The 24,770-nt window shown below is 52.7% G+C and overlaps 1 protein-coding gene across 2 annotated transcripts; it reads right to left on the minus strand.

Moving 5' to 3' along the window:
* Nucleotides 1-4,982: 4,982 nt before the first annotated feature.
* Nucleotides 4,983-23,741, minus strand: ISM2 (isthmin 2). 2 transcript variants are annotated; one of them, XM_061463683.1, is made up of 6 exons: nt 23,021-23,741; nt 8,744-9,004; nt 7,894-8,266; nt 6,928-7,068; nt 6,358-6,429; nt 4,983-5,895 (listed from the first exon to the last, which is right to left on the minus strand). In XM_061463683.1, exons 1-6 carry the CDS (start codon nt 23,156-23,158, stop codon nt 5,378-5,380), a joined length of 1,503 nt encoding a protein of 500 aa, XP_061319667.1. In that variant the 5' UTR covers nt 23,159-23,741; the 3' UTR covers nt 4,983-5,377. The 2 variants fall into 2 exon arrangements, with proteins under 2 accessions (XP_061319667.1, XP_061319666.1); XM_061463682.1 differs by having other exon boundaries at nt 6,358-6,435.
* Nucleotides 23,742-24,770: the final 1,029 nt, after the last annotated feature.

Genomic DNA, 24,770 nt, shown 5'->3' on the forward strand with positions numbered 1-24,770 from the left:
ATGATCAGCAGGGCTGCTGCCAAAATCTGCAGCTACTGTGACTTACTCTTTTACTCTCCTACAGAGCAGTTGGCATCAGCACAGACAGTGCACAGGGCTAATGTGGCACACAGCGGGGTGTGCCCCTTCACAGACCAGGAACTGGGGTGCCTGAAAGGGGTTTTTTCCTTTCCAGAGCTCCAGTTTCCTTTCCAGAACTCAAGGTCCACAGACCCTTACAACCACATTTGTCTCTTTCCTAGGCCATGGCCAAGCTTGCAGTTCAGGTTAGCTCCAGAGACTTTGGCTGAACTCTCCTGGCATTATCATCTTCTGTGTTCTCCTCTCAAATCAGCTCCTTCTAGGCCCAGCTGGACTTCTTGTGTGCTTTCCAACAGGCAGATTCCTGGAGCAAAAGCTCTGAAAAAAAACCCAAACCAACAGCTATTGGTATCTCTGTTGCTGCAACCATGTTCTGACGAAATCATGTGCTGATCCCTGAGAGGTGAGCTCCGCTCACCTGGCCTGTCCTGCCGGCAGCTGACCATGCACCCATCCCTTCACAGTCCAAAGGTCCTTGCACAGCTTGCTCCTGACACATCTGGGGCTAAGAAGGGAGGTCAGCAGGGACATGCTGAATGCTGTGCCTAGCAAAATCCAGGCATGGCTCCTCCTGTTTACAAACCAACTCAGCTGCAAGTCGGACACTGGCAAACTGGTACAGCAGAGCCAGCTCCAGTCCAGGCTGGCAGACTAAGGTGACTCAACTGGTCAAGAAATCTTGTGTTTAAAGCAATGGGCAGAGGTACAGCTTGAGACTCTGCTGCAGACTCGCTCCATAATTTCAGGTGACAACTCCAGGTCTTGAGCATCTGCAGAATTAAGGCATCAGTTCTTCCTGCTTCTGTCCCCGGATGTGAGATTTCTATAGCCAAGGAGTTTCAGAGCAGAGTTCAGCATCTGGCACAGCAAGGACCTTGTTGCAAAAGGCAAAAGCACGTTAGGAATGTTACATACACAGTAGTAACTGCTGACTGCCTTCCAGGGAAAGAGTGATTTTCTCTGTTTTCTTTTCCTGCAGAGCATAGTTCAGTTTGTACCCCTGGCTTTGACCCTATGAACAATGTTTTTGATATCACAGAAGACCAGTAGGAAGTTCAGAGCATCTTCACAGAGAGGAGCCATCTGCTCCCCAGGACAGGGGCCAGCAGTGGCGCCAGGCAGCTGTGGAGCAGAGCCCTGTGCTGGAGTAGCGGAAAACCCTTGACAGATGTGCAGCCAGCACAAAGCAAAAGGAGCAAGAGAGAATGAGGGAAAACAGCTGCAAGTAGCAAAAGCTTGGAAGTGGTCACCATTTATGCAGCAAATTAACGGCAACAACAAAAAGTTGTGATCCCTGGAGAGCTTTGCAAATCCTGTCTATCATCAGCTGTTGGCTATGGAGGTGGTTTGCCAGACCAGTTTTCCAGCTGGGATGATGCTGGGTTTTTCATCCACTCTCATACTCAACACCTGCTTAAAGCAGTGTGCTGGGGTTAGGTCAGCTGGCAGTCAGATCTGACCAGGCTGAGTACAGAATAAAACCTGAAGTGAGGGCTAAGGCACAGGCAATGCATTTGCTTCTCAGCACTGACCCTGATAATCTTCTTGTAGTAGGCTTGTCCTGGGTTCAGCAGTAGCAGTCATTTTTCTCCTTCTTGGCAGCTGGTGCAGTGCAGTGTTTTGACTTTCAGCTCGGGAACAGAGCTGATAACAAGGATGTTTTGGTTTGGCCAAGGACTTTGTGAGCCTCATGCTCTGCCAGGGAGGAGGGGGAGCCAGGAGGAAGCAGAGACAGGACACCTGACCCAAACTGACCAAAGAGGTATTCCATACCACAGCATGGATGTAACTGGGAGCTACCCGGAAGGGCTGGGAGTCTGCAGGGTTTGAGGAGGTATGGGTCGGTGCTTGATTGGGTTGTGGGGGGCCAGTTATCGGTTGGCTGGTGGTGAGGTGATGTATTCTCTTCCCTTGTTATTTCCTTTATCATTGTTATTATTGGTGGTAGCAGTAGTGATCTGTGTTATACCTTAGTTACTAAACTGTTCTTATCTCAACCTGTGGAAGTTGCATTCTTTTCGAGTCTCCTCTCTGTCCTTCCAGGAGTAGGGGAGGGCAAAGAAGGGAGGGAGTGAGTGAATGAGCCCTCTGCCTGGTTTTAACCCACGACAAGGCTTCATTCCCTGTGAGCAGAGCTTCACATATCCATGGCTGTGGTGGCGGGCTCTGGATAGTCTCTGTTAGCTGTTGATTCTTGCAGACAGACATCATCAAATGCAAAGGCTAAGGGAAGGAGGCAAAGCCAAGTGGGTCTTTGTAGTACATATGGTGCTGAGGATCCAACACACATAGCATTCAACATGGTGTCCTCCCTCTCAACCAAAACAAATAGCAACGTATGCTTCAGTCCCAAGTGAATGACATCAGCAACACATACATATATAAAGTGCTTTATTGCAGCATCAGAATAAAGAAATCTTCTCTATGAAATTTTGTAGGAATAAAAGGCATTTTATATATATTACATATTAAAAATACCCAAAACAAAACAAAACCCAACAAAATAAACTTAAGAAGTGGAAGCTTAGAGATTTATCACTTAAATAGCAGTGGGCTGGACGGAATCTTTGATGGGATACAAAAATAAATGCTTACTTAATGTCTGCTTTTCTCATGGTGGCCCACAAAGCCTCCTGGTGTATAAGGTGCTTGTGTGAGGAACAACACTGCTTCTTGTTTCTCATGCTCCAAGTCATGCCTGTATCATCCAAACCATAGAGGCGGCGAGGCAGAACAGCCACTTGGCTTTCAACCAGCTTTTTGGGTGGCTCAATGCAACAAATTTTTCTACTTGCCCTTGGATGGGAACTGCATTTATTACAGAAATGATATTTTCTTTCTGGGGGGGTTAGACTGGCTGACGTACTCAATAGAAAGAGGAGGTGGGTGCAAATCCTGGGTAACAGTCCTTATTATAAGAGCAATTCCTCAGAAAGCAGCCAGTCTAATAAACAAATTGGCAGAGCTGTTGAAAGTCTCCTTCAAAAAACAGCTGTTTGCAGTGGTCCTGCTTCTATGTGTGGGTCTAATACTGCACACTAGGAAAGTTTAACAGAATGTTTTTTTAAAGAAGTCTGCACTGATGGTAAATAAGCTCCTTTGAGACTCTGCTGATGCTAATGATTATGTATAATAAGGGAGAAGAAATATGAAGATGTTCTGCTGAATGACAGAAGATAACAAGCTTATCCTTCCATGGCCTTGGCCACTCAGTTTGTCTGCATTCCATACAAACACCTCTGTGTCTGTTGCTGAGCCTCCCCACACATGTGCCAGGCTCCCAGAACCAAGCCATCAGATCACTGCCACCCTCTCTTGACCAGGTCTTTACCAGAAACTAGTAAGCCAATGACCATTTGGGCTAGGGAACATGTAATGGTCATGAAAATTTACCATGGTCTGGGTCACCATCCATGTTTATTTGGTTGTGCTTTCCTTCTCGCCCTTTATATAATACCGGTTATCTCAGACTGCATGCCTATTGGGAAATGGATGGTGTCTGCCTGTTCTGATAACACCCATATCTGGAGTCTGGGGATACAAGTGTGGAATAATAGTTAGATAAGAATAATTCAGTGATAACTTCATTGATACTTTCACAAGCAATGAAGTCTTAGGTACTGATAACCAAGGACACAATATTCTATCCATAACCAAGGCAAAAGGATCAACATACATTCAACATATAAAAGATACTCCCACAAGGCTTCCCAGATTGCTATGGGACCTCCTGAAAGGACAGACCTAGCACAGGACAGTCAACCAAGGACCTCTGCATCCACACAGATGCTTTTTGTCCAACAGAGTCCTGCAGAAAACTATGGAGTAGCCAACAGCTTTGGGTGAAACCTGTAGTCTAGCAATGACTCAATTCTTCTTCACATGTGTTTGACTTGCTCCTTAGTTTTCTTCAATGCATAAAATTTGCTAAATGAAAGCTATGAAGTTTCTGCCAGGTTCAGTGACTGAATGTCCAGGGATAAAGATGCTCAGCCTAGCCTCTCTGTGGGAAACTTGGGAGCCCCCAGAATATGCTGGGAGAAACTGCCATGAACCTGTGAAAAGCTGAATAAAACCCAGGCAAGACCAAAGCATCAATAGAGAGCACCATGATCTGCAAACACCAGGTATTGACATTATTAGCACGAGTGGAGGCACACCGGCTCGCCTGGCCAGGCAGCAAGCCTGAGGAGTGCAGGCTGCACACACAACTTGCTTTCTCTGGGCTGCCTCTTGCTGGGGACCTGGGCAGGGCCTGAGGCCAGCAGCAGACCAGAGAAGGGCAATGCTGGGTGCACCCAGCAGTGCCTGATTTGTTGCTATCCCCATTGAGAACTTGTCTTAGTGCTTTTTGCTGCTCTCCAGTAGCAGCAGGAGTGGCAGCTGAGCTGCCTCCCGCCCCCAGCAGTGCTGTGGGTTGGAAACATGGCACATTCTGCTGGGCAGTGTCACATGTACTCTTGAGCACTGAAACCCACTGTGGGGCTGCCAGGATAGGCTGGTGGTGGGACTTGCATGGGTGCTGCTACCCAGCTCCCCTAAGCACTAAGGCAAAGGGGCTGAAATGCACACAGGTGGTGTTTCTCCATGCTGACCTCCTCTGAGGTCCACATGTGTCTGGCTTTGGCACGCAGTGTTCCCTTCTGCAACCCAAACCACAGTGGCAAAGCAACCTTGCCAAGGGAGCCCAGGTGGCCGGTGGCTGCCCCACACACCCTCTGGACCCATGAAACCCTGCTCCTTCCCAACCATGCATGCAAAACCCGAGGAGATGGGCACCTGCACTCTATGCATGGCTGGGACAGCCCTGTCCCTCCCTAGAGGACCCACCCCCAGTTTCAGAAGTAGATCAGCATGTGCCAGGGCAGGCTCACAGGGAAGAGCAGGCTGCTCCCCCTCAAATGCAGCATGAAGCCAGCAGGAACTGAGGCCATTTCACCCTGAAGACGCTCAGCTTTCAGTTTGCATTGAAAGACTGTGGAGAACAAAAGCAGACAGGAACAGCCCCCAATTCCCTTTACACCTCCCATTCCCTGCAGCTCCCTGTGCGCCAGACCAGGCATCCCAGGGTGCAGGACCACCCCATGTGACATGGCGACGATCACACCATTATAACCTCTGGCACCCTTGCAAATCCAAGGAGGGCCAAGGCACCCCTCTGGGGGAATGGGAAGACGCTGCATCCTCCCTGCACTGCCCAGCGACAGTGAGGAGCCCCCGGGCAGGGCCAGGGCTTCACCAGGCTGTGGTGGGGTGGGAGCCGGCAGCAGCCATGGCTGCTCTGACATAGCTGTGGCTAGTACTCCTTGGCCTCCTGCAGCTGAGAGAGGTACTCCTCCTCGGCGGGGTTGTCAGCACACTGCTGCCCATTGTTGGGGGGCCGTACGGCGTGGTAGCGGCTCCAGTCACCCTTGCAGAGAATCCAGGGCAGCATGTCCACCTTGTAGTGCAGCTCTGGGGAGAACTCGGTGCTGATGAGGTTTGGGACGCCGGCTCCCTTGCCACGAGTGATGAGGCGAGTGTGCTCATCGTAGCAGCAGTGCTGGGCAGCCAGGGTGGTGCTGTCGAGGGAGAGCATGGAGCGCAGGCAGAAGCGTGCTGTGGGCTTGTAGATGTCCAGGCGCTCCTTGGGGCCGCTGGCGTCCCGCCATCGGAAGCTCTTGCCCTGCTGCTCATCCCGCAGGTTGACGGCACTGTAGACAGCCTCCAGAGGGTAGGAGCAGGGGCAGCTGGGCAGGTCTGTCAGCACCTTGCTCAGGTACTTGGTGAGGAAGTCGCTCTTGCAGTTCAGCCACTTCTCACAGCTGTCCACCTCTGGGGGAGGACACCAAAGCGTGAGGGCATGCACAGCCCGCACCACACTTTACCCAGCTGCCATTTGCCCATGGCCTTGCCAGCACCTCCAGGCAGGAGCAGTCAGGCTCCCGGGACAAGCTGGAGCCAGGCTTGATCACTGAGGCACTAAGAGGGTGGAAGAGGTTTCATGCTGGGGCAGACCCACCTGCCACAGGGCTGGGCTGGCAGTACCCACCATGGGAGAGGGCATGTGGCAGGCTGGCCTCAGCCAGTGCACTGTAAAGCAGGACCATGTTGTACCAGGGCTGTGAGAGAAACTGGGTTTGCCTGTATGACTGCTGAAGCCTTCTGTGGCAGAGATTGGGGTGACTTAGGTCTGGACGCCAAATGTGCCAGCCCTTGGCAGAGCCCTCCCCACCAGCCAGTCTCCATGAGGTCTGGCACTGAAACCCACAGAGCAAGGCAGAGGCAGAAGCTGACCTGAGTTGAGGAGCTCTGTGGTGTTGTCGCTTTTGAAAGGCGTCTCCTTTGTGGGGAAGACCATTTCTCCATCTGCTCCTTGAGAAACGAAAAACAAACCAAAGTGCCAGGGTGAACACCAGGAGTGGTGGGTTTTTTTTTCCTCCATAAGGGCACCAAACACCATCCATCTTCCACTCCCGCTCCCACCAATGCTTTGGCGCTCTGCCTGGAAGGGTGGACCGGCAGCAAGACTTGCAGGACAGACCCACCCAAGGTTATGCAAAACCCAGTGGACTTAGCCAGCTCCATCAGGAGCTCATTCGCTCAGGAGAGCATTTTAAGCTTTCAGTGTGAGAGAGGTGCAAGGAGTTGCACACCAAGCTGGAACCCAGCTCTACCACCCTTGGGCATCATGTAAAAGCCTCATTAGAGCTTCATTACGGAAACAAACCCCTGTGGTCATTAGCCCAGATCACATTAAACATAACTATCTCTTGCAGCATGAGCAGTGCCCAGCCAGCAGCAGCAGGAGAGCAGCCCACACTGGGATCGGTCAGTGCCCAAGCACTGGTATTGCCAAGGGCTCACCAGGGCAGTGAGGCAGGTCACAGGTCCTTGACTCCGTTGCTGTGCAGGCATAGCCACAGGACCGGGTCCTCTTCTGGTTGCCACTGCCACAGGTGATGCTGCAAGGGGACCACAGGCTCCACTCCTCCTCGTCTTCATAGTCTGTGTACAACAGGGGAGAGGCAGAGAGCAGTAGACCCCAGCACAGCTTCAGCAGGAAGGGAGCCAGCAGCCACCCGGGGCCTCCCTCAGCTCTGCCCTGTCCCTGGTATGTCCTTTGCAGAGATGCAGGCCTAGCGCTGCCCAGGGCACATGGAGGTGCCTGGCCATGTGGTGCCAAGGGCCAACCCTGTCCTTGCTGTCAGCTGCAGGGAAGCAGCTCCCAAGCAAAGGTTCTTGCTCTTACAGCTTTGCTCCTAGTCATACTGACCCAAACAGGCAGCACTGCCCATCCCCATCCCCACCAAACCTGCCTGATGCACTGGCCATGATGCTGAAGCATCAATGTGTTAGCAAAGTTTGACTGGTTTTGTCCTTGTGGCCAGGAAGTTGCAGGAGGGAGCTGCTGTGGTGCCCTGGCCTGTCTGCCCAGCAGCACCTGCCATCTAGCCCTCTGCAGCTCCTCTCCTGAGGATGCCCAGGCCTGTGGTAAAGGCTTCTGGCACCGGTAACACACCAGGGACAGAGATAATGGCAGCAGTACTTGCCATTAAACCTTTACATGGTATTTCTCATCTGAACATGCCTTTGCTAGAAGCCAGGCTCCAGTCTGATTACATGCAAGGACAATTCCCACTGGGATGCTGGCATGTCTCACTGCCAGCAGCCTCAGCTGGGTGCTGGCCTTACTCCTTGGCATGCTTGCTTAATTTTTAGTAGGAGCTGAGCACCAGTGTGCTGTGATCTGCAGTGCAGTCCTGCTTCCTCTGCAGGGAGGCAGGGCAGTGCCCATGTGCAGGGCAGCTGCAGGCACCCAAGAGGACTCACCGTAATTATATTTGTCCTTAAAGATCCAGTTCTTCTGCCTGGGCCACTGCTGGTCCCAGTCACCTCCCACTCCACTGAGCATTGATTCCTCCTCATACTCTGCTGTGTAATCTTCCTCTTCCTCCTCCTCTTCCTCCTCCCTGTTCCCTACATCCAGGTTGTCATCCTCTTCCTCCTCCTCTTCCTCCTCCTCATCTTCTTCTTCTTCCTCCTCTTCCCCTTCAGTGGGGTCAGTGTATTCCCAGAAAAGAGGCCAGAAGAGGTCCTTGTGAGACAACCACTCAGGGGATGTCAGGGACCAGTCATTACTTGTTTCCTTCAACAAGTCCATCTCCATCTCAGCCTGAGGATCATCCACCACTTCAATGGTCACCTGGAGGCCAGATATGAGGCAGGGCAGTGAGCCAGGGCACAGCACTTGGATGGACCAACCAGCCCATGTAATGGTTCCCAGCCCGAGAGGCCAGAGATGCTTTGGGGTACAGTACCACATAATGAGCACAAGAGGAAGGGACTGAAGCAGGGGCAGAGCAGGAGGGGTAGGGGTGGCTGGTGGTCACCCACAGAGACCAACACCACCATCAGAAATTGATAAGTCACCCTTGTAGGAGCATTTGCCCCCAGAGAGGGGCTGTAGGAACAGGGAAGATGCCATGACCGAATTTCTGTGGCAAAGCACCCTGTCTCGGTCAGCTACTCGCATCTGGTAGTTACCAAGAAGACTGATGGCAGTGGCCGCACGAATCCCACCCAGGAGATGTTTCCTCCTCTTAGGGAACCAAATGAGGCTGGGGAGGACAGGCAGTGCTGGCCCGTATCCCCTCACTGCCCGTGCAGACCTGCTCCCTACCTGGATGTTGGGATTCTGGGCACTCAGGTCCACATTGGCTAGCCCCGGCAAGCTCTGCAGGTCCAGCATGAAAGGCAGGTTCTCGTCCTGGCCAGTGCTGCTGGGCTGTGGCACCACAGGGCTCCTGGCAGGCTGCTGAGCCACCCCTCGGCGCCTATGCCGCCGCAGGCCAGCCTGCCCGCTTCGCCTCAGGCCCCGCGCCTTGCCCGATGGTGGCAGCTCCTCGTCCCCTGCCGAACGGGGGCCAGATGAGGCAGAGACCTGGAGAGGGAAGAGGTGGTGAGAACATCTGAGGGTGGCTGTGCAGGGAGCCAACTGCTGCCCAACAAGGAAAGCCTGGTCTCTTGCACTAAACAGCTCCTTCACCCTATCTCATTGCAGCATCAGGGCAGCAATGAACATGTTATTTAATACCCAGTGGCCTGCACTGTGCCAGGGCTCGGCCCCATTGCACCTGAACAACCTACAGATCTACTCAGGCTTCTCATCCGTGTGACCACCCTCTCTACCCACCTCTGCTGTCCCATTGCCCATCTCGCCTGCCTTTCCACTCCCCGCTCTCCCTTTTTTGCCAGTTATTGGGCCCTGGAGATGGGTAACAGCAAAGGCTGCCTCTGGTCACAGAGTTACCAGAGCTCATGATTAATAATTTTATATGTTTATATAAAAAGTTTATAACAAAGGCTTTATGACAAGGGAGGAAACCACACATAAATAAATTGCTCTGTGGTGACAGTATTAGGGCAGACAACTTCACGCAACACAGGTTTAATTGAGATTTCAGATACTGCCCGAAGAGCGGAAAGATAGCTATGGATGGTAGACACAACCCGGCCAAACAGGACGAAACAACGTACTTGCCAGTGGTGCCTATAGCTCTGACACTGCAGTGGCACACGGTGCTTCACAGCCAGTCCTACCCCGGGAGGAGCAGGCATGGAGCCCGGCCAGGGCAGCGGCTCCAGCCGGCCGGCGGGCAGGGAAGCGGACAGCACACCCTGCCAAGCGGCGGTACCGCACCGAGCTCCCACGTTCCTCGTTTCCGCGCTCGGCGCGCTGGCTTGAGAAAGCGCGAGTCAAAGGGCCAGCAGGCTCCAGTGCGCCCGAGAAACCGGAGATGGGAACAACTGGCAACCCCCCGGCTGCACGGGCCATCCCCGGGCAGGCCTGCGGGGCCCCGCAGCCCGGGGCTGGGAGCGGAGGTGCCCGAACCCCCCGCAAGTCGCCTATTTCTGGCTGCCCGGCTGAAACCCCCTTTTGTTCCCGAGCTCTCGCCCTTCGCGCCAGCCCAGCCGAGAGCCGCGGGATTAACGAAGACAGCGGCAGAGAGCGGCGTGCCCCCTCCCCACGGGGGACGCGGAGAAGCATTTCTACCTGCAATTAGAGCCAGATGGCTTGGGGAAGGACTCCCCTCCCTTTCATCCTGATCACTGGAGCACTTCAAAGGCAGCTGGAGCCTGGCCAGACTCTCATGAGCGCACACAGCCTGTCCCAAGCCCTGTGCCCACACATCAAAGCCCGCAGTCCCCCCGTTCCCGGGGGAGGGAAGAGAGCAGCAGGGACGCTGCTGGTCCCTTGGCTGCTGCTCAGAGCAGGCTGGGCGCGGGGAAGGGGCAGTGACATACTTCACCAGATGGGCCAGGAGGAGAGAGTGCTGTGGGGAGGAGGGAGCCTGCCCAGCGAGAGCCCTTGGGCTCTCCCCTCTCCCTAGCAGGGGAGCTCACCCCTCTACCGTGGTACTGCAGGCAGCAAACGTGGGCACAGACAGACCCTCTGCCTGCACCTTCCCATCCCAGCTTTCTCTGCCCCCATCTAAAACACGGCAGTTTTGCGAAGGACTCACAGAATGATGCTCTTCTCCAGCCTGTCTCGTGGTGTTTCAGCCCCTTGCCAGGTCTCCTCTTGTGCCCAGGGACTCCCTGGGAGGGAAAAGGAGGAGCCCAGGAAGAGCAGAAGCAGCAAGGGGGGCAAGCAAGCAAACCTCGCTGTGTCCCAGTTCTGGCTGTACAACACCACCCACCAGTGCTGGGTTTGCTGCCAGCTGCGTGTGCCCAGCACAAGCCGAGCACAAGTGGCTGCCAACAGCCCTGTGAGGCTGGCACTCCTGCCTGATTTGTAATGAGCTTATCGGGGCTGAGTAAGCTCATTTCACAGACAACCCCAATTTAATACACATGGAAAGCAAGGTCTCCTCTAGCAATAGGATCCGAGCTCAGACAAGGACATCAGAGCAAGCCAGCCAGGAAGAGACTCCGAGTCTCCAAACTTGCACTCAGTGCCTAATTCAGATTTTACGCCCAAACAAGCTCAAGAAATTCAGAGTACAGTTCCCACAGGGAAAATGTAAAACTGCCCCAGGGAAACTGGCTGCAGAACTGCCACTGGGTGAACCGAGCTCCCAGAACAGACTGCTGGGAGTGTCTGACCTGGATGGCCCAAAGTCCTTCAGCGACTGTCACTGAACCATAGCACCCAACCCTTCTCTCCTGTTAACGTGTGCAGCGCTCAGAGGCATTGCTGGGCTAAAATTTGTCCCTGCATCAGAAGATGTCCCTCGAAAGCACAGTCCTGCTCAGTGCCTGACCCAAGTGATTATCAAGTCATGGATTTTAGAGCTGTCCAGGGAGGCCCAGTGTTCCCTCTGGGTCAGAGCATCCATGGTACTGTGACCCTGATAGATAGATGTGCCTTCTCTGTGTAACCAAGGGGCTCCTGCCAGCCACACAGGCAGCTGCCCTCAAGGGTCATGCTCTTGTCACCCTCTCCTCCACCCTGCTTAGGGAACAGCTGGATAAAGCCATTTAGCCTGGAGCTAAGCCACTGCAGCGCATCAGCTAAGAGAAGAGTGAAAACTCTACTCCCCTACTCTTCATGGAGTGCAGGAGAAAGGCTGCAAACCATTGCAGAGATGGTCGAAGCAGCTCCCTTCTGCTTCTGACACTGGTGAAGGACACTTGCCACCACACCATAGAAGCTGACTGCACAGTGATGAGAAGTCATAATATCTCACAGCTGAGCTCCAACCTTCTCCTGCAACCAGCCAGCACCAAGCAAAGGACAAAGTTGAAGGGGGAATTGCCGCAGCTCCTCCTGCGTACACTTGGGATATCCTGCCTGGCTGGGAATAAGGGTTTCCAGGGCAGAAATCCAAGAGAAACTCTGGGGCAGCACTCAGGAAAAAGCATGTACTTTCTGTTTGTTAAAAGCATGTTTAGACTGAAGGCCATATGCAGGATCACAACTGCCTCCCTACCAGCACAGGAGCTCTTCCCACATAATCCAGGCTTTCCCCACTGTAGTGGAGACTGTGCAGGGGGTCAGTGTAGGACCTTGGGGCACAAACTCAGCAAAGATATTAGAAAGGGGAAGGAGCTTGTCAGTAATTCACCCCAGTGTTGTGCCTACCTTGTAGACAAGATGGGTGACAAGGTGTGTGGAGAAGGTGTGTGGAAAGGACACATATAATTTCTCTAGAGACTAAAGGCTGATTTCTAGTCCATATGCCTCCATTAAAATTGCTTGCAAATATGAAGATGGCAAAGAGAGCAGCTGCAAAACCGTTTCAAGGGATGGAAAGACTTTTCCAGTGACAGACTTGTATAATTGAATTTGTCATGTTAAAAAGAAAAAGCAGTGACTTGATTTCCTAGTTCTTTAAGGCAGTAATCCATCTGGCACCAGAGACCCTCTAATCCAGAACAGAAGCACATAATAGGAACCAACACATCCGAGTCAAAGCCAGACAAATTCAGCTGAGGAATAAGGATTGTGTTTTTAACACTGTAGGTGATTAACCACAGGAACAAGCTAACAAGGAAAGTGGCAATATCTCTAGTGGAGACGGTCAAACCCATGTCATCGGGGTCAACACATATGTACTGCATCTGTGCTAGGGAAGAAATCCAATGATCTAATGATTTCTTCTGGCCTTTAAATCTGCAATTTTGCTACAAACTTCTCTAACACTCTGAACTAAACCTGGGTTCAGAAAACAAATGACCAACGGCCATGTGCTGCAGCTCCTACGTAAAAAATATTGGAGACATGACATCTCAGATCCTACAGCAGTTTAAAACCTGAAAACATCGACATAATAGTCCCTGCGCTGTATGCCCTTCGGCAACCAGAGATACCACTATGCCGCCACCGCAACCACAAGTACTTGTCCCTGCCGCATGTTCCTCTGTAGGCACAAGTTGCCACTGAACCCACTGACAGTGCTCTCTGTAACTACATACATTGCAGAGCAGAGCTGCTCTTCACCATGGGGTTAAACCCAAGCCAAGTACGCTTGAGATAACTCCCCGGGAGCGAAGCATTGCTGGAGCCTGTGCATCAGCACAAGGGAGTCCCTGCACAGGGCAAGCTCCAAGGACGCAGCTTCCACCCACACCTATCCTGAGCCAATTAGTGAGCACATAAACTTGTTCAGCTTGAACAAAAGAAACCTGTGCGCAGGGGAGTCAGATCAGAGGCAACAGTCAAGCTCTGCTTTGGGCTTGCGGTGAGAAAAATGATGTATTTGCTAAGGGCTGGTATCACATTGGTCTACAATTATAAGGAATGGGGGTTTTGTTGCTTAATCATTACTACTTGTGTTAGGTTTCCTTTGAATAGTCCTACCACACTGTACTGAAATGAGAACCCACTAGAAGAGCTATTGATCTTTTCCTGAATAGAGCTGAGTCTACACAAGTGTATTCCTACTCCTCCCCCCAAGCTCTCTCCAACATTATTTTAACATCTGTCCTGCAGTTTGTTGCAAACTCACCCACTTATGAAATTAGCCAAGAACAGAAGAGAAACCAGAACATTTTTTCTTTTATCTACCATAAAACTTTTCCTTCCATATTCACCTAAACAACCTGTGAAGATTTGGAGAAAGCTTTCCAACAAAATCTATCTTCGACTGAAATTGGGCAGGAGCAGCTCCAGGGCAGGATTTTATTATAAAGCCATGGAAGCAAAAGGATGCTGGTCAGTTGCTTCAGGAGGAAGGCCAGCCTGTGTGTGGGGAGCTCTGGAGCATAGTTTGCAGAAGGGCTCAGGACAGTTTTTGCTGGCGGGAAGGGAGAAAGTAGAGGTTTTTCCCAGTGCTAACAGGTGACACTGTTGTCTCTTTAAAACAAGGGAAGGTTGAAGTGTAATCAACAGGAACAAATGCTGCGTGCCACTCTGCCTCCCTCCCATAGTGCTGGGCAAGCTCTCTCCTTGAAGACCCCACCACAAACACAACTCAAAGGGCTTTTTAAGCCCAGCCAGCTGAGACTACTGTAGCCTCTGGAGGGCTGTAGTTTGATCCTCCCAGCTCATAACCCATCTACTGGCACAGTGTTTCAGCCAGATGGAAAACTCACTGGGTGCACACCAGGCAAGAGACCTCTGCATCAACTCATCATGCGCTTAATGGATCACCCAGAACTGTGCCAAGGCACAGCATGCTCCTACAGAGAGCTGCCGTGAGCTGAGTGGGTGCCCAAGAGACAATGGGAAAGGTGCAGACGCCTCCCAGTCCCTGTTCCTGTCTTCAAGACCTCCTGAGCCACAATCCCAACAATCAGACACAACACCTTTATACTTATAGGCAGGTGGTTTAGCAGGAGCCATCACACAGGGCTCTGACAAGTGAGCTATGGAAGATCTGCCAGAGGTAATTTAAGGCAGTGGATACCTCCAGCTGCCTCCCTCTTCTTCTGCCCTCAGTTACATTCCTGCCTGAAAGGAGCTATGGCACAAGAGCAGGACCATGATCTTCCAACTGCTCTGCTCACTGGTCTACCTGTGCTGGCTCTGACTGGGATAATCTTCACAGCTACTGTAGGACTGTGTTTTGGATTTGTGCTGAAAACAGTGCTGATAACACAGGGATGTTTTACTTATTGCTGAGCAGTGCTTACACAGTGTTTCTGACTCTCACACCACCCCACCAGTGAGCAGGCTAGGGGTGCACAAGGAGCTGGGAGGGGACACAGCAGGTACAGCTGACCCCAGCTGAACAGAGGGATATCCCATACCATGTGGCATCATGCTCAGCTTATAAAGCTGTGGGAAGGAGGAGGAAGCGATGGATGTTCAGAGTGGTGGTATTTGTCTTCGCAAGTAATCATTAGGCATGGTGGAGTCCTACCTTCCTGGAGATGGCTGAACACCCGCCTGCTCATGGGAAGCAGTGAATGAATTCCTTGTGCTTTGCTTGCATGCATGGCTTTTGCTTTACCTATTGAACTGTCTTGATCTCAACTCATGAATTTTCTTGCTTTTTACCTTCCAATTGTATCTCCCATCCCACCTCAGGGAGGGAGTGAGTAGCTATGTGGGGCTTGAACCTGCTGCTGGCTGGGGTTAAACCATGACACTGCCTCAGGATCAGCTCACACCTCAGTGCTGGTTTTGCTTTGTTCTTTTTTCTTCAGATAAAGACTGAAGCATCTCCCTTTAGGTTTTAGGCAGCTCTGCAAATGCTGGTGGAACAGACAAGGCACTTGGTTATCACGCTTGTGTGGGCAGATGCTGTGTATGGCAGACCAGAAGCAGCTGGCAGCAAACTGTGGCTGTGCAGGTAGTTATTACACCCTCAGGATTATAATTTTCACGCAGTTATCAAAACACTTTAGGTCATGTGGAATCACTCTCTTTTATAACCAGCTTCATCCCAACTGTCTTGAGTAGAGAGCTGCAGGAAGTAGCATCAAAGGCTTTCTCATCTCTCATTTGTTTTCATGTCTCACAACTGTGATAACTGTAATCTCAAAACCCTTCTCAAATTGGGTGACTCAGTTGCCCCCAAGGCAGAGCCAGCCCTGGAGCAGAAGACACCACAGCCAGGAGAAGCAGCAGCACACAGCACCATGAGGAGCAAGGGCATGGCCTAGTTGACTTTGTGCAAGACCAAGAACAGAGCAGTTGGCCAGGCTGCTGCGAGTGCTCCTCACCGTACATCGCGGTTGGCATAGCCTGGCCCCTCTCACCACAGCCAGTTCTCCTGCAGGTGTGCTGATGAGTAACTTGCCTGTGGCACCCTCAAACAACTCCCCAGGTCACTTGCAATGCAAGGAGCACAAGTAGAAGCCTCTCACCATGCCTGGCTGTTGCACCCCTCAGTGTCACACACAGGTGCTTCTCTACAGTAAATATCTTCTCCCTCTCTGACACTGAGAAAAATGCTGTAAACCCCCATTTTGCAGACAAAGAAAACAGCCTGCCCCAGGTCTTTCAGGCAGCCTGTGGCAAGGCCAGGAATAGGTTCATGTCTGCCATGTCGTATTTGGAGCAGGCTCTCGGGAAAGCCCTCCACATCTCAGTTTCTCCTCCCCACCTGCCCCAGGAGGGGCTGCCCTGCCTCCCACATTGATGAGCTGCATAGACCTTGCAATGGAGAAACTGGGGCTTCTGGTTCACACCTCTGACATGTCCCTGTGCAGCAGCCAGGGCTGTGCTCACCAGAGACCCTGCACAAGCACATAGGTCCAAGAGCCAACCCTTGATGGGTGGTGCCTGCTGTGAGGAACCCAGCAGGAGGCGAGGCACCCCTACCTGAGGAGGAAGGTACCCAAGACCTCTGCTGCAACCAGGCCAGCTGGGTGCTGCTCAGATAGAGCACAGCACAGGTATGGGAGTAGGGCCCCACAGGGACTGCACAGAGCGGTCCCCCAGGCAAGTGAACAGACACACATCCATACCCTCTGGTGCTCTCTGGCAAAAGCTCCTGTTAAGGCACATGTTTTCTCTTAACACAGTTGAACTGTAATACACATAAGCTCTTAATGCATCAGGCCGAGTTGCTATTAATTTGTTTCAGCTCTGAATCCCATGTGCTTCAGTAACCATTAACTTGCTCCAGCTAATGATCCATGTTTGTCAGCCTGCACACCGTAACCCTCTGACTGCTCCAGCTGCTGCTTCCTTCCCTACTGTAGCCCAGGCAAAAACGCAGAAGGAAGGAACACAAGATACAGCAAAGCAAGTGCAGAAACTGAAGAGGCCAGACCAACGCCAGCCTCCCCCTGACTCCTAGCCTGCTAGAAGACACAGGGGGACACAGGGCAGGTCCTGGACACCCCACAGATACTATCCCCTTGACTGGTGAGTGCGTTGGGGCTCAGCTGCCAGGAAAGAGGCAGGGCTGGCTTGCTCATACACAGGCTCAGGCTGTCAGAGCTTGGATGGAGGACAGCTCACCTGAAGGGCACCAAACCCATGCCATGCACCAGCCTCCCACTGTACCCTAAATGACAGAGGCTTCCTTGGGTGTGGACACATTTGCAGCCCTGCCTCACACTCAAGTCCTATGTGCTAGATAAGGCCCTGGAAGACTGGGCTAACCAGCAGCTCCTAATTCAAGGTAAAGCCAAGCCTTGCCACCTCTTCCCTGAATGCATGGGTGCTTCCTGGCCATCTGCAGACAGGTCCCCACCTTGAGCCTGTCCAGCAGCACTGGGGACCAGCAGAAGGCAGCAATTTATTGCATTTTTTCCCTTTGAAGCTGTATCCTTCCCCTGGAGACTAACTAAGCTGCAGTCCAGGAGGTGTCAGTGCCCTTCACACCAAGAGCCACCTGGGACTCAGAGGCAGGTCTCACACCTCGTAAGTACCGAGATGAAGTATATTTCATGTCAGCTTCTCAAAGAAGTTACTACACAGAGGGAATGTGCAGAAACTGAGCTGCTTGGAAGCAATACCATGCAGATAGACTTTTACAAGTGACCACATAAAAGCATCCAACAACCCAATGAATGTTCCCTGCAAAAATGGTGTACCAGAGAAAAAAATAGTTCTCACACTTTGGCAAGCTCCTGTCTCAAATGGAAACGTTTTCACACCAAAACATGGCTGCAGTCTCTTCCCTGCTTCTTGGCTTTGAGCTCTGGTGTTTTATACAAAAAACTGAGCTTTGGCAGCATTGGCTTTGGAGGAGCTGGATGGCACAGGCCACCTTGCTGTTGTGACTGTATCTCGGAGTATCAGGCTTCCCTGTGGAAAGTGTCCAGGCATCCCGTTTTGGGGATTATTCTGAGTTTTGTACTGGTACTATATAAACCAGAAAATCCCTGGTTTGTACTCCTTACTCCTAAGATGCTGACAAGAAGAAAGCAGGAATTAATTCCCAGTACACTCCCTGCATCACCTCGCTGGGCTTGGAGGGACAGCGACTGAAGGCAGGATAAGTCCTCACCTACCTGTCTTTAAGAAGAAGGTCTGCAAGAGCTGGACACTTTCGGGAACCCAGAGAGAGGGCTGAGCAATGCCCTGTAGGGCGATTTATGCCTAATCTCTACCCCTTACATGTGCCTTTTACAGGAACCCCTTTGATTGTAACAATGGGAGCGAAGCAGACCTATTTGTGCAGTGAAAAGGGAAGAAGCCCCCTTGTCGGGCAGCTTCCCTACACCCGGCTCCCTTTTGTTTCTGCTCCTGCCTGAGCTCCAGGGCAGGAGGGTTTTCAACTGTGTTGACTAAGATAATTTGGCACTTCTCAAAAGGAAATTTGCTACAAAGGGTGAAGTACCTCCCTGCGCACAAAGAGCCCCTTTCAGAGCGGAAGGATGCTTCAGTGCACGTTTTGTACCCACAAATCCGACCTCCGCCAAGGACAAAGCCAGGGACAAGAACGCTTAATTGCTGAAGAAATGAAAAGGTAAAAAGCACATCCGCAGGCAAAATGACTCTGCTACTGACACAGCCGCGGGTCCTGGCAGGGCAGGTCCGGGTGCCCCACGCAGGGCTGGCATGCACGGGTGGCAACACACGCTGGAGACACACAGCACGGCGAGATGGCCCTGGGGAAAGCACACGGGAGGCTCCGAACACCCGTGTTCTCCCCCGCAGTAGCCCCAGTGGTCTCCCCAGGCAGCATGTGTAGGCTATGTTAGGGGTCCCAAATAACAGGGCTCCCCCAGTTTATAATCTCCTGACAAATTCCACTCAGGCCCTGTTGATATTTCCATTTAATGCTTTTTACCTAGTACAGCCACTCCACGTCACCTTGAAGCTCCTTTACTTTGCACTTACTGATATCTCCAGTCAGGCATCTTGTCACTGCTATACATTCAATTTCTAAGCACTCCTCTGCTCTCAGGCTCCCTATACACAGGACAGGTGGATTTAAATCAAGACTGCTACCAATGGCTTTTAATCAGCAAGGAAAACATCTTGGTGGAGACCTTCAGGTTTGAGCACAGTTTCCCATTGCTACTCTGGCTGCCTGAGATAATCAGTAAATAATACACACTGTTGTTGCTCGTTTCCTTCTTTCTCAGGGTGCAGGAGCCTCTCATACGAGGTGCTGTACAAACCCACTGATTTGCAGCCAACTACAGCCCTTTGGTATTCTTTTGTTGCTTTCTATTATCACTTATCACAGACACCAGATTTGCTTTGCTTGAAGACTCAGACCAGGGGAACTCCAACAGCAAGCTCCAGCCTGGAGTCTCACCCTGTCCCTGTCCCAGCCCTGCAGTAACAACCCAGGGTGCCTCAGGTTGCTTGCTGCTCTTGCTCTTGGAGCAGTTCCCTCCTGCCACCGAGCCCACAGTCACTGGGCTAGGCAGCTTGGACCCCCTATAGCATGCTGCCGCCTTCCTCTGCCGTGCTCCATCACCACTGGGATGCTGGCTACCAACACCCCCATCACTGCTACTGCCAGTACTATTGTTTCTATGCATAGGTATTGAAGTGCTTGTATTGGTTGACACAGATCTAATAACTTCTACTGTTTACATGTCTAGTGTGTTAGAATGTTGGCTATTTTCTATTTACTAAAAGAGTACTGGAGCAGACTGGTATCAGTTGGAAAGAGCCCAAATATTTATTAACGATGCTCAAAGCCAGTATTTTGAAGTCTAGCAAGTTTATCAAAACATATTTTGCATTTAAACCTCCTGACTTCGAAAATAAACAGACCGTTAAGCAATTTGATGAGCTGTCTCTCATCTCCACAAGAGACACAAGCTTTTCCAAGTATTCAGTTACCCAAATCTGAAGAGCCACTGGCATGGGTCAGTGCTTGGACTTGCACATTACTGTGCACATCAGAGTGTGATGCATGTGACCCGCAAAAGTGCTTCTAAAACCCCTGTTGTGCACCTGCCTCCTACTTCGGAGCCTACCTGCCTTCCATAACAGCAGGAAAAAGCCTCCAAATGAGCAGCTATCTTCTGTTGTTAGATTTAAGTCACAGTTTGGAAAGAAAGTGTTTCAACTTCTAGTCAATTGGGCTGAAGAAATAGAAAACATTCTCGCTACATCTGTTGCTTATGCTGGGTTCGGTGTACCTCAGGCAAAGCTTTTTTACTCAGTATCAAGGCTGAGAAAACGTAAATGCAAATGCTGGCTCCTTTGGTAATTAATGACTGGAAGCAGTGGATCCTGACTGTGGCACAGGACTTTGGGGCATACTGATAAGGCTATCGCCCAAAGGTAAAGCATGTGTTCTCTCCATCCTTCCTGCAATTAGAAGACTTCCAAACACCAAAATTTACTGAAAACCTGAATGGGTTTAATTTTTCTAGATTATTTTAGTATAGAAACACAACTCTGAGGCTCAGCACAAATTATAAAAGTTCCCATTCACTTCTAAACCAAGGGAAAATGTTTACTTGGCATGAAGATGCTAAAATAAAATAAGGCCAAGTTTTGTAACTGTTTAATGGTTTTGATTGTCTATCTGCTCTGTCTGTCATTTCTATTTTTCTCCTCCTGGCCCCCTTCATTCTACCCACATCTGTAGGACATTACCCATAGTGTAACCAATACTCCAGCTGTGGCTGCCCTGCTGCCACAGAGACAGGACGTATCAGCGCTGCAACAGGAACCATCTGTGCCTATGACCCAAAATCACTCTGGATTTTTTTCTAACCACCATACTGCTGCACTTCTGCTCCCTGCTCTAGTTCAAACACCAGGCATGTCTGCTCCAGATTCTTCCCCACAGGCACCAGAAACAGAGGATTTCCTCCCAACACAGTCAGAAGACACATGCCAAAACCTATCGCTTTCTCCCTGCTGTGCAGAGTGTGAAGCTGGTACCTGGAGGGATACAAGGTGTGCCCAGGAGCACCAACAAAAGAATTGAAAGAATGTAACTCTCACGGGCTGAGATAAGAGCAGTCCAGTAACTAAGGTATAACACAAATCATTGCTGCTACCACCAATAATAATAATGATAAGGGAAATAACAAGGGAAGAGAATACAATACCACCCGTCGATACCCAGCCCAACTGAGCAGTGAACTAGCCCTTCCAGGTAACCCTCAGTTACATCCTGGGCATGATGTGCTGTGGTATGGAATACTTCTTTGGCTAGCTTGGGTCAGGCGTCCTGTCTCTGCTTCGTCCCAGCTTCCCCTCCTCCCTGGCAGAGCATGAGGCTCAGAAAAGTCCTTGGTCAGAGTAAACATTATTGAACAGTAACTAAAAACATCAGTGCTATCACCTCTGTTCCCAGGATGAAAGTCAAAACACAGCACTGCACCAGCTACAAAGGAGGAGAAAAATGACTGCTACTGCTGAACCCAGGACAGTAACCACCCCTTATTCCATACCATTCATGTCATGCTCACATCCCACATTTTTCAATATGCCATTCCCCTGAGGAATCTATTCTTCATCTTCTTCCTCACCTCCACCCTCAAACCTCTGCCTATAAACTTGTATGTTTGTATTTCTGCAAGAAGCAAAAGTCCTGGGGACAGAGGCTGTGCTGTGAGTGCCGTATGTGATCTTTGGCTGGTCACACAACGCTCCCCATTCACAGCCACTCACAAACTGGGACTGACAGAAGCTTGCCCTGCTTCCCGAGGTATTTCAGACATCAGATAAAAAGGAGCCTGAGACTGTGCTGCAGGGTCCCATGGTGGGGACCTGCACAGCTTCCTAATATGCACTTTGTCCTTGTCCTATGCCCCCTGCTACAGGGCTGCAATATTTTCCTGGATTTCCACCTTAAATCCCTACTCCCTCTGCAGCTGGAGGCTGAGCACACTCTGCCTGGCATTTGCCTGGTGAGTGAACTGGCAACTATGTCTGTGCTTTAAGTCTTACAAGCAAAATACAGCACCAGCATGATTCCCCTGAGATGAGCACCATGGTTTGGCAATAACTAGCAGTAAGGTATACTGTCATCGCTCAGCACCTCCTCTGCCAGTGTAAGGAACACTGCAGATCAAACCTGCTGCTCCCCGCACTGCTGTGTATCACCAGCAAGGGCTGGGCTTCTCTTATCCCATCTTGCTCTACCTCGTAGAGCTTTTCTCATAGCCACTTTTCCCACTTAGCCCTTTCACCCACTTCTATCAGTAGAATTCTTCAAAACCGTATTTTTCAAACACAGCTCTGCTACCTGAGCCACTTTTTCTCCAGAGAACAGTGTCAAGATGTAAATAACTTGCTTTAACTGTTCAGCTGTCTGTCTTTCTTATTCAAACCCTTCTTCCTGCCCTCCTGGTAGTTTGCTTCTTCACAGTCCCTTTCCTGTCATCCCCATCAGCTCCAACCAGTTGGTTCCCAGTCCCTCACTTCCCGCTGAAGTTTCCCCTTCCACGATGCCATTGCTGGCCGGATCCGGCTCTCAGAGGGGCGAGAGGTGCAGCCCCAAGACCTCCTCCCCAGCCTGGGGGGTGTCCCGAGGCCGCCTGCCCGGGATGCTGGACGGCGCGCAGGCTGCGGGGATGAGAACAGAGCACGACCACTCTGGAATCTGCCGCTAGGTCGTCCCAGCGGGAAGGGGAGACGGCGGCTGAAATCCGTCACGTCTTCTTTTTGTAGTAGCAGAATTTTGGAGTTCCTGGCAAACCACCAACGCCACTGATGCTGCCGCAGGTCGGGTTGCGGTTGGACCCCTCTCTGCGGGGATGTTGCCCCCTGGAGGCAACGGATCCTCCCGAGCGCTGGGTCTCGGCGCTCGCCCCCCCCCCCCCCCCCCCCCCCCCCAAAGCACCTAAACCAGCCCCTTTCCTGCAGCCTCAGTGCAGAACTGGGGCTACCCGACAATCCCGGGGGCAGGGAAAGGGCTCTGCTCCTCAGCGAGCGGAGTGCCAGCCCAGCAGAGGGGAGTCACGGAGCCCTGCTTCCCCCCGGGGCTCCGGGCGGCCTGGCCGCGGGACACGTGTTAGATGCTCCCTTCGGAGATGCACAACCGTCCCCGAAAGAGCCCAGATGACCCCGCTGGGGGGGGGGAGGGGGGTTCGCTTCCCCCCTCAGCCGTCTGGGCACGGGTAGGGCTGCGGAGGGCTCGGCCCTGAACCCCCCCGGCTCTCCATCCTTCCCTAAAGGCTGCCTTACCTCCGCCAGCTTGGAGCTTCTCTCCTTGGGGCTGTTGCTGCGCTGCTTCCTCACGGGCAGCCCTCTCACCGCAGCCAGGAAAGTTGTCAGGAAGACGAAGCCGAGAATGAGCACGACTTTTCGTCTAATCAGCGGCATCTCTCCCTCCCTCTCGCCCCTCCTCGCCCGCCCAGGGCAGGCGGCCCGGCAGCACGCCCTCCCGCAAGGCTGCAAGCCCCGTCCTTCCTTGCTCGGGAAAGCAAAAGAAGAAGGGGAAACTCAGAAACACATTAATGTATATGAACTACCGCCGCCGGGAAGCGCAGCTCCGGCGGGTGCGGACGGGGCAGGGTCCCCCGGGCAGGGCCGCTCGGCTCCCTGTGATCTCACTTGCAGATTGCCGAGCACGTTTCAGTGTCGCTGCTTCCCCGGGCTCGCCCGCCGGTGCCACTGATGCTGAAGGATAACTCTGAAAAGCTTCACAAGTGTGTGCGGAGAGGGAGGGGGGAGAAGAGGGCTTCGCCTCCCCATCCCCCTTCCTAATCCCTTCGGCAATCTGATTTCTTTTCCTCCTCTTCTCCTCCCCCCGCCAAGTCACTCCCCGGGGCTGCCGCGGCTCTTCAGGCACCGCCGGGCGGGCGGGCCGCGGCCGCTCGCCGGGGAGAGGCTCCTTCTCGCAAGGAGCGCGGTCAAGCCCCTCCCGGGCGAGCGGCGAGGCAGCCGGCCCTGACGCTCCCCTGCCCCGCTCTCTCCGGGCGCTGCCCCCTTCGGGCGCCGCCGGCCGCTCCTCCCCTCCCGGCAGCCGCATGGCCCCGGCGGCCCCTTACCCATCGCCCCTGCCCGGCGGTACCCTGCGGGGAGCTGCCCCTCCGGCGGGGCCGGCCCGGCCCGGCCCGCGGCTCTTTGTTCCGCTGCCGGGCGGCGGCTCGCCTCGGCGGCGCCAGCCTTGCACAAGCCCCGCGGCACCGGGCGCTGCCCTCCGGGGGAGCCCCGCCGGAGCACCGGGGCAGCGCCCTCCCGGCGAGGCGAGGCGGCCTCGGGCTCCGGGCCGGCCGCGAGAGGAGGTGGGGGGGGGATGGAGGCGCCCTGGACGGAGGGGCGGGAGCCGGGCGAGGGTCTCAGCCGCAGCAGACGCTCAAAGCCTCCAGCCGCTCCCCTGGGAGGAAAGCTTTGGGGCACGGAGTCGGATCCCGCTCGCCAAGGCCAGACCCTGCACTCTCCTCTACCGAGTGGGGCCGCGGGCTCAGCGCAGGGACTGGGGCAAAAGCGGGGCTCTGTGCTCCCCGCTGAACGCTCCGGCTGTTCCCGCGCTGCGAGAGGAAGTTTCCATCACTCGAAATAAGCCCTGGTTCTTTGATCTGCTCTCTCCTGCGCCGCCAGCATCTTTCCTAGTCCCCAGAGCCCGCTAGCAATACGGTGCTGCTGGGTACCTGGGATCTGGAAAGCTTCTTTTCCAGGATCTCCACAGGCATCCATCAGCCTGTGAGCAAAATTATCATGAAGGTATTATTAGGGAAAGATACTGAAAGGAGGTTTTGCAGCCCACTGAGGAGAAGTGCCGGTGCTGGCACGGCCCCCAGAAAGGGACACCTAGCACAGAAACCCTAAATCCAGCATTCTACAGCAGCCTGAGCACAACCCTGCAACGCACCTGGGCCGATTTGTGCACCCGCAGTCGAAAACAGGACCCACACCTCCTTTTTGATTACCGACATCTGGTTTACACAAACTTAGGGCTGAGATGAATGAAAGGAAATGTTTAAATCCAAGC

The sequence above is a fragment of the Pezoporus flaviventris genome, unplaced genomic scaffold, assembly GCF_033815535.1.
Source record: "Pezoporus flaviventris isolate CSIRO_AGI_PZ_B2104156 unplaced genomic scaffold, CSIRO_AGI_Pfla_v1 ptg000036l, whole genome shotgun sequence".
In the NCBI taxonomy this organism is placed as follows: domain Eukaryota; kingdom Metazoa; phylum Chordata; class Aves; order Psittaciformes; family Psittacidae; genus Pezoporus; species Pezoporus flaviventris.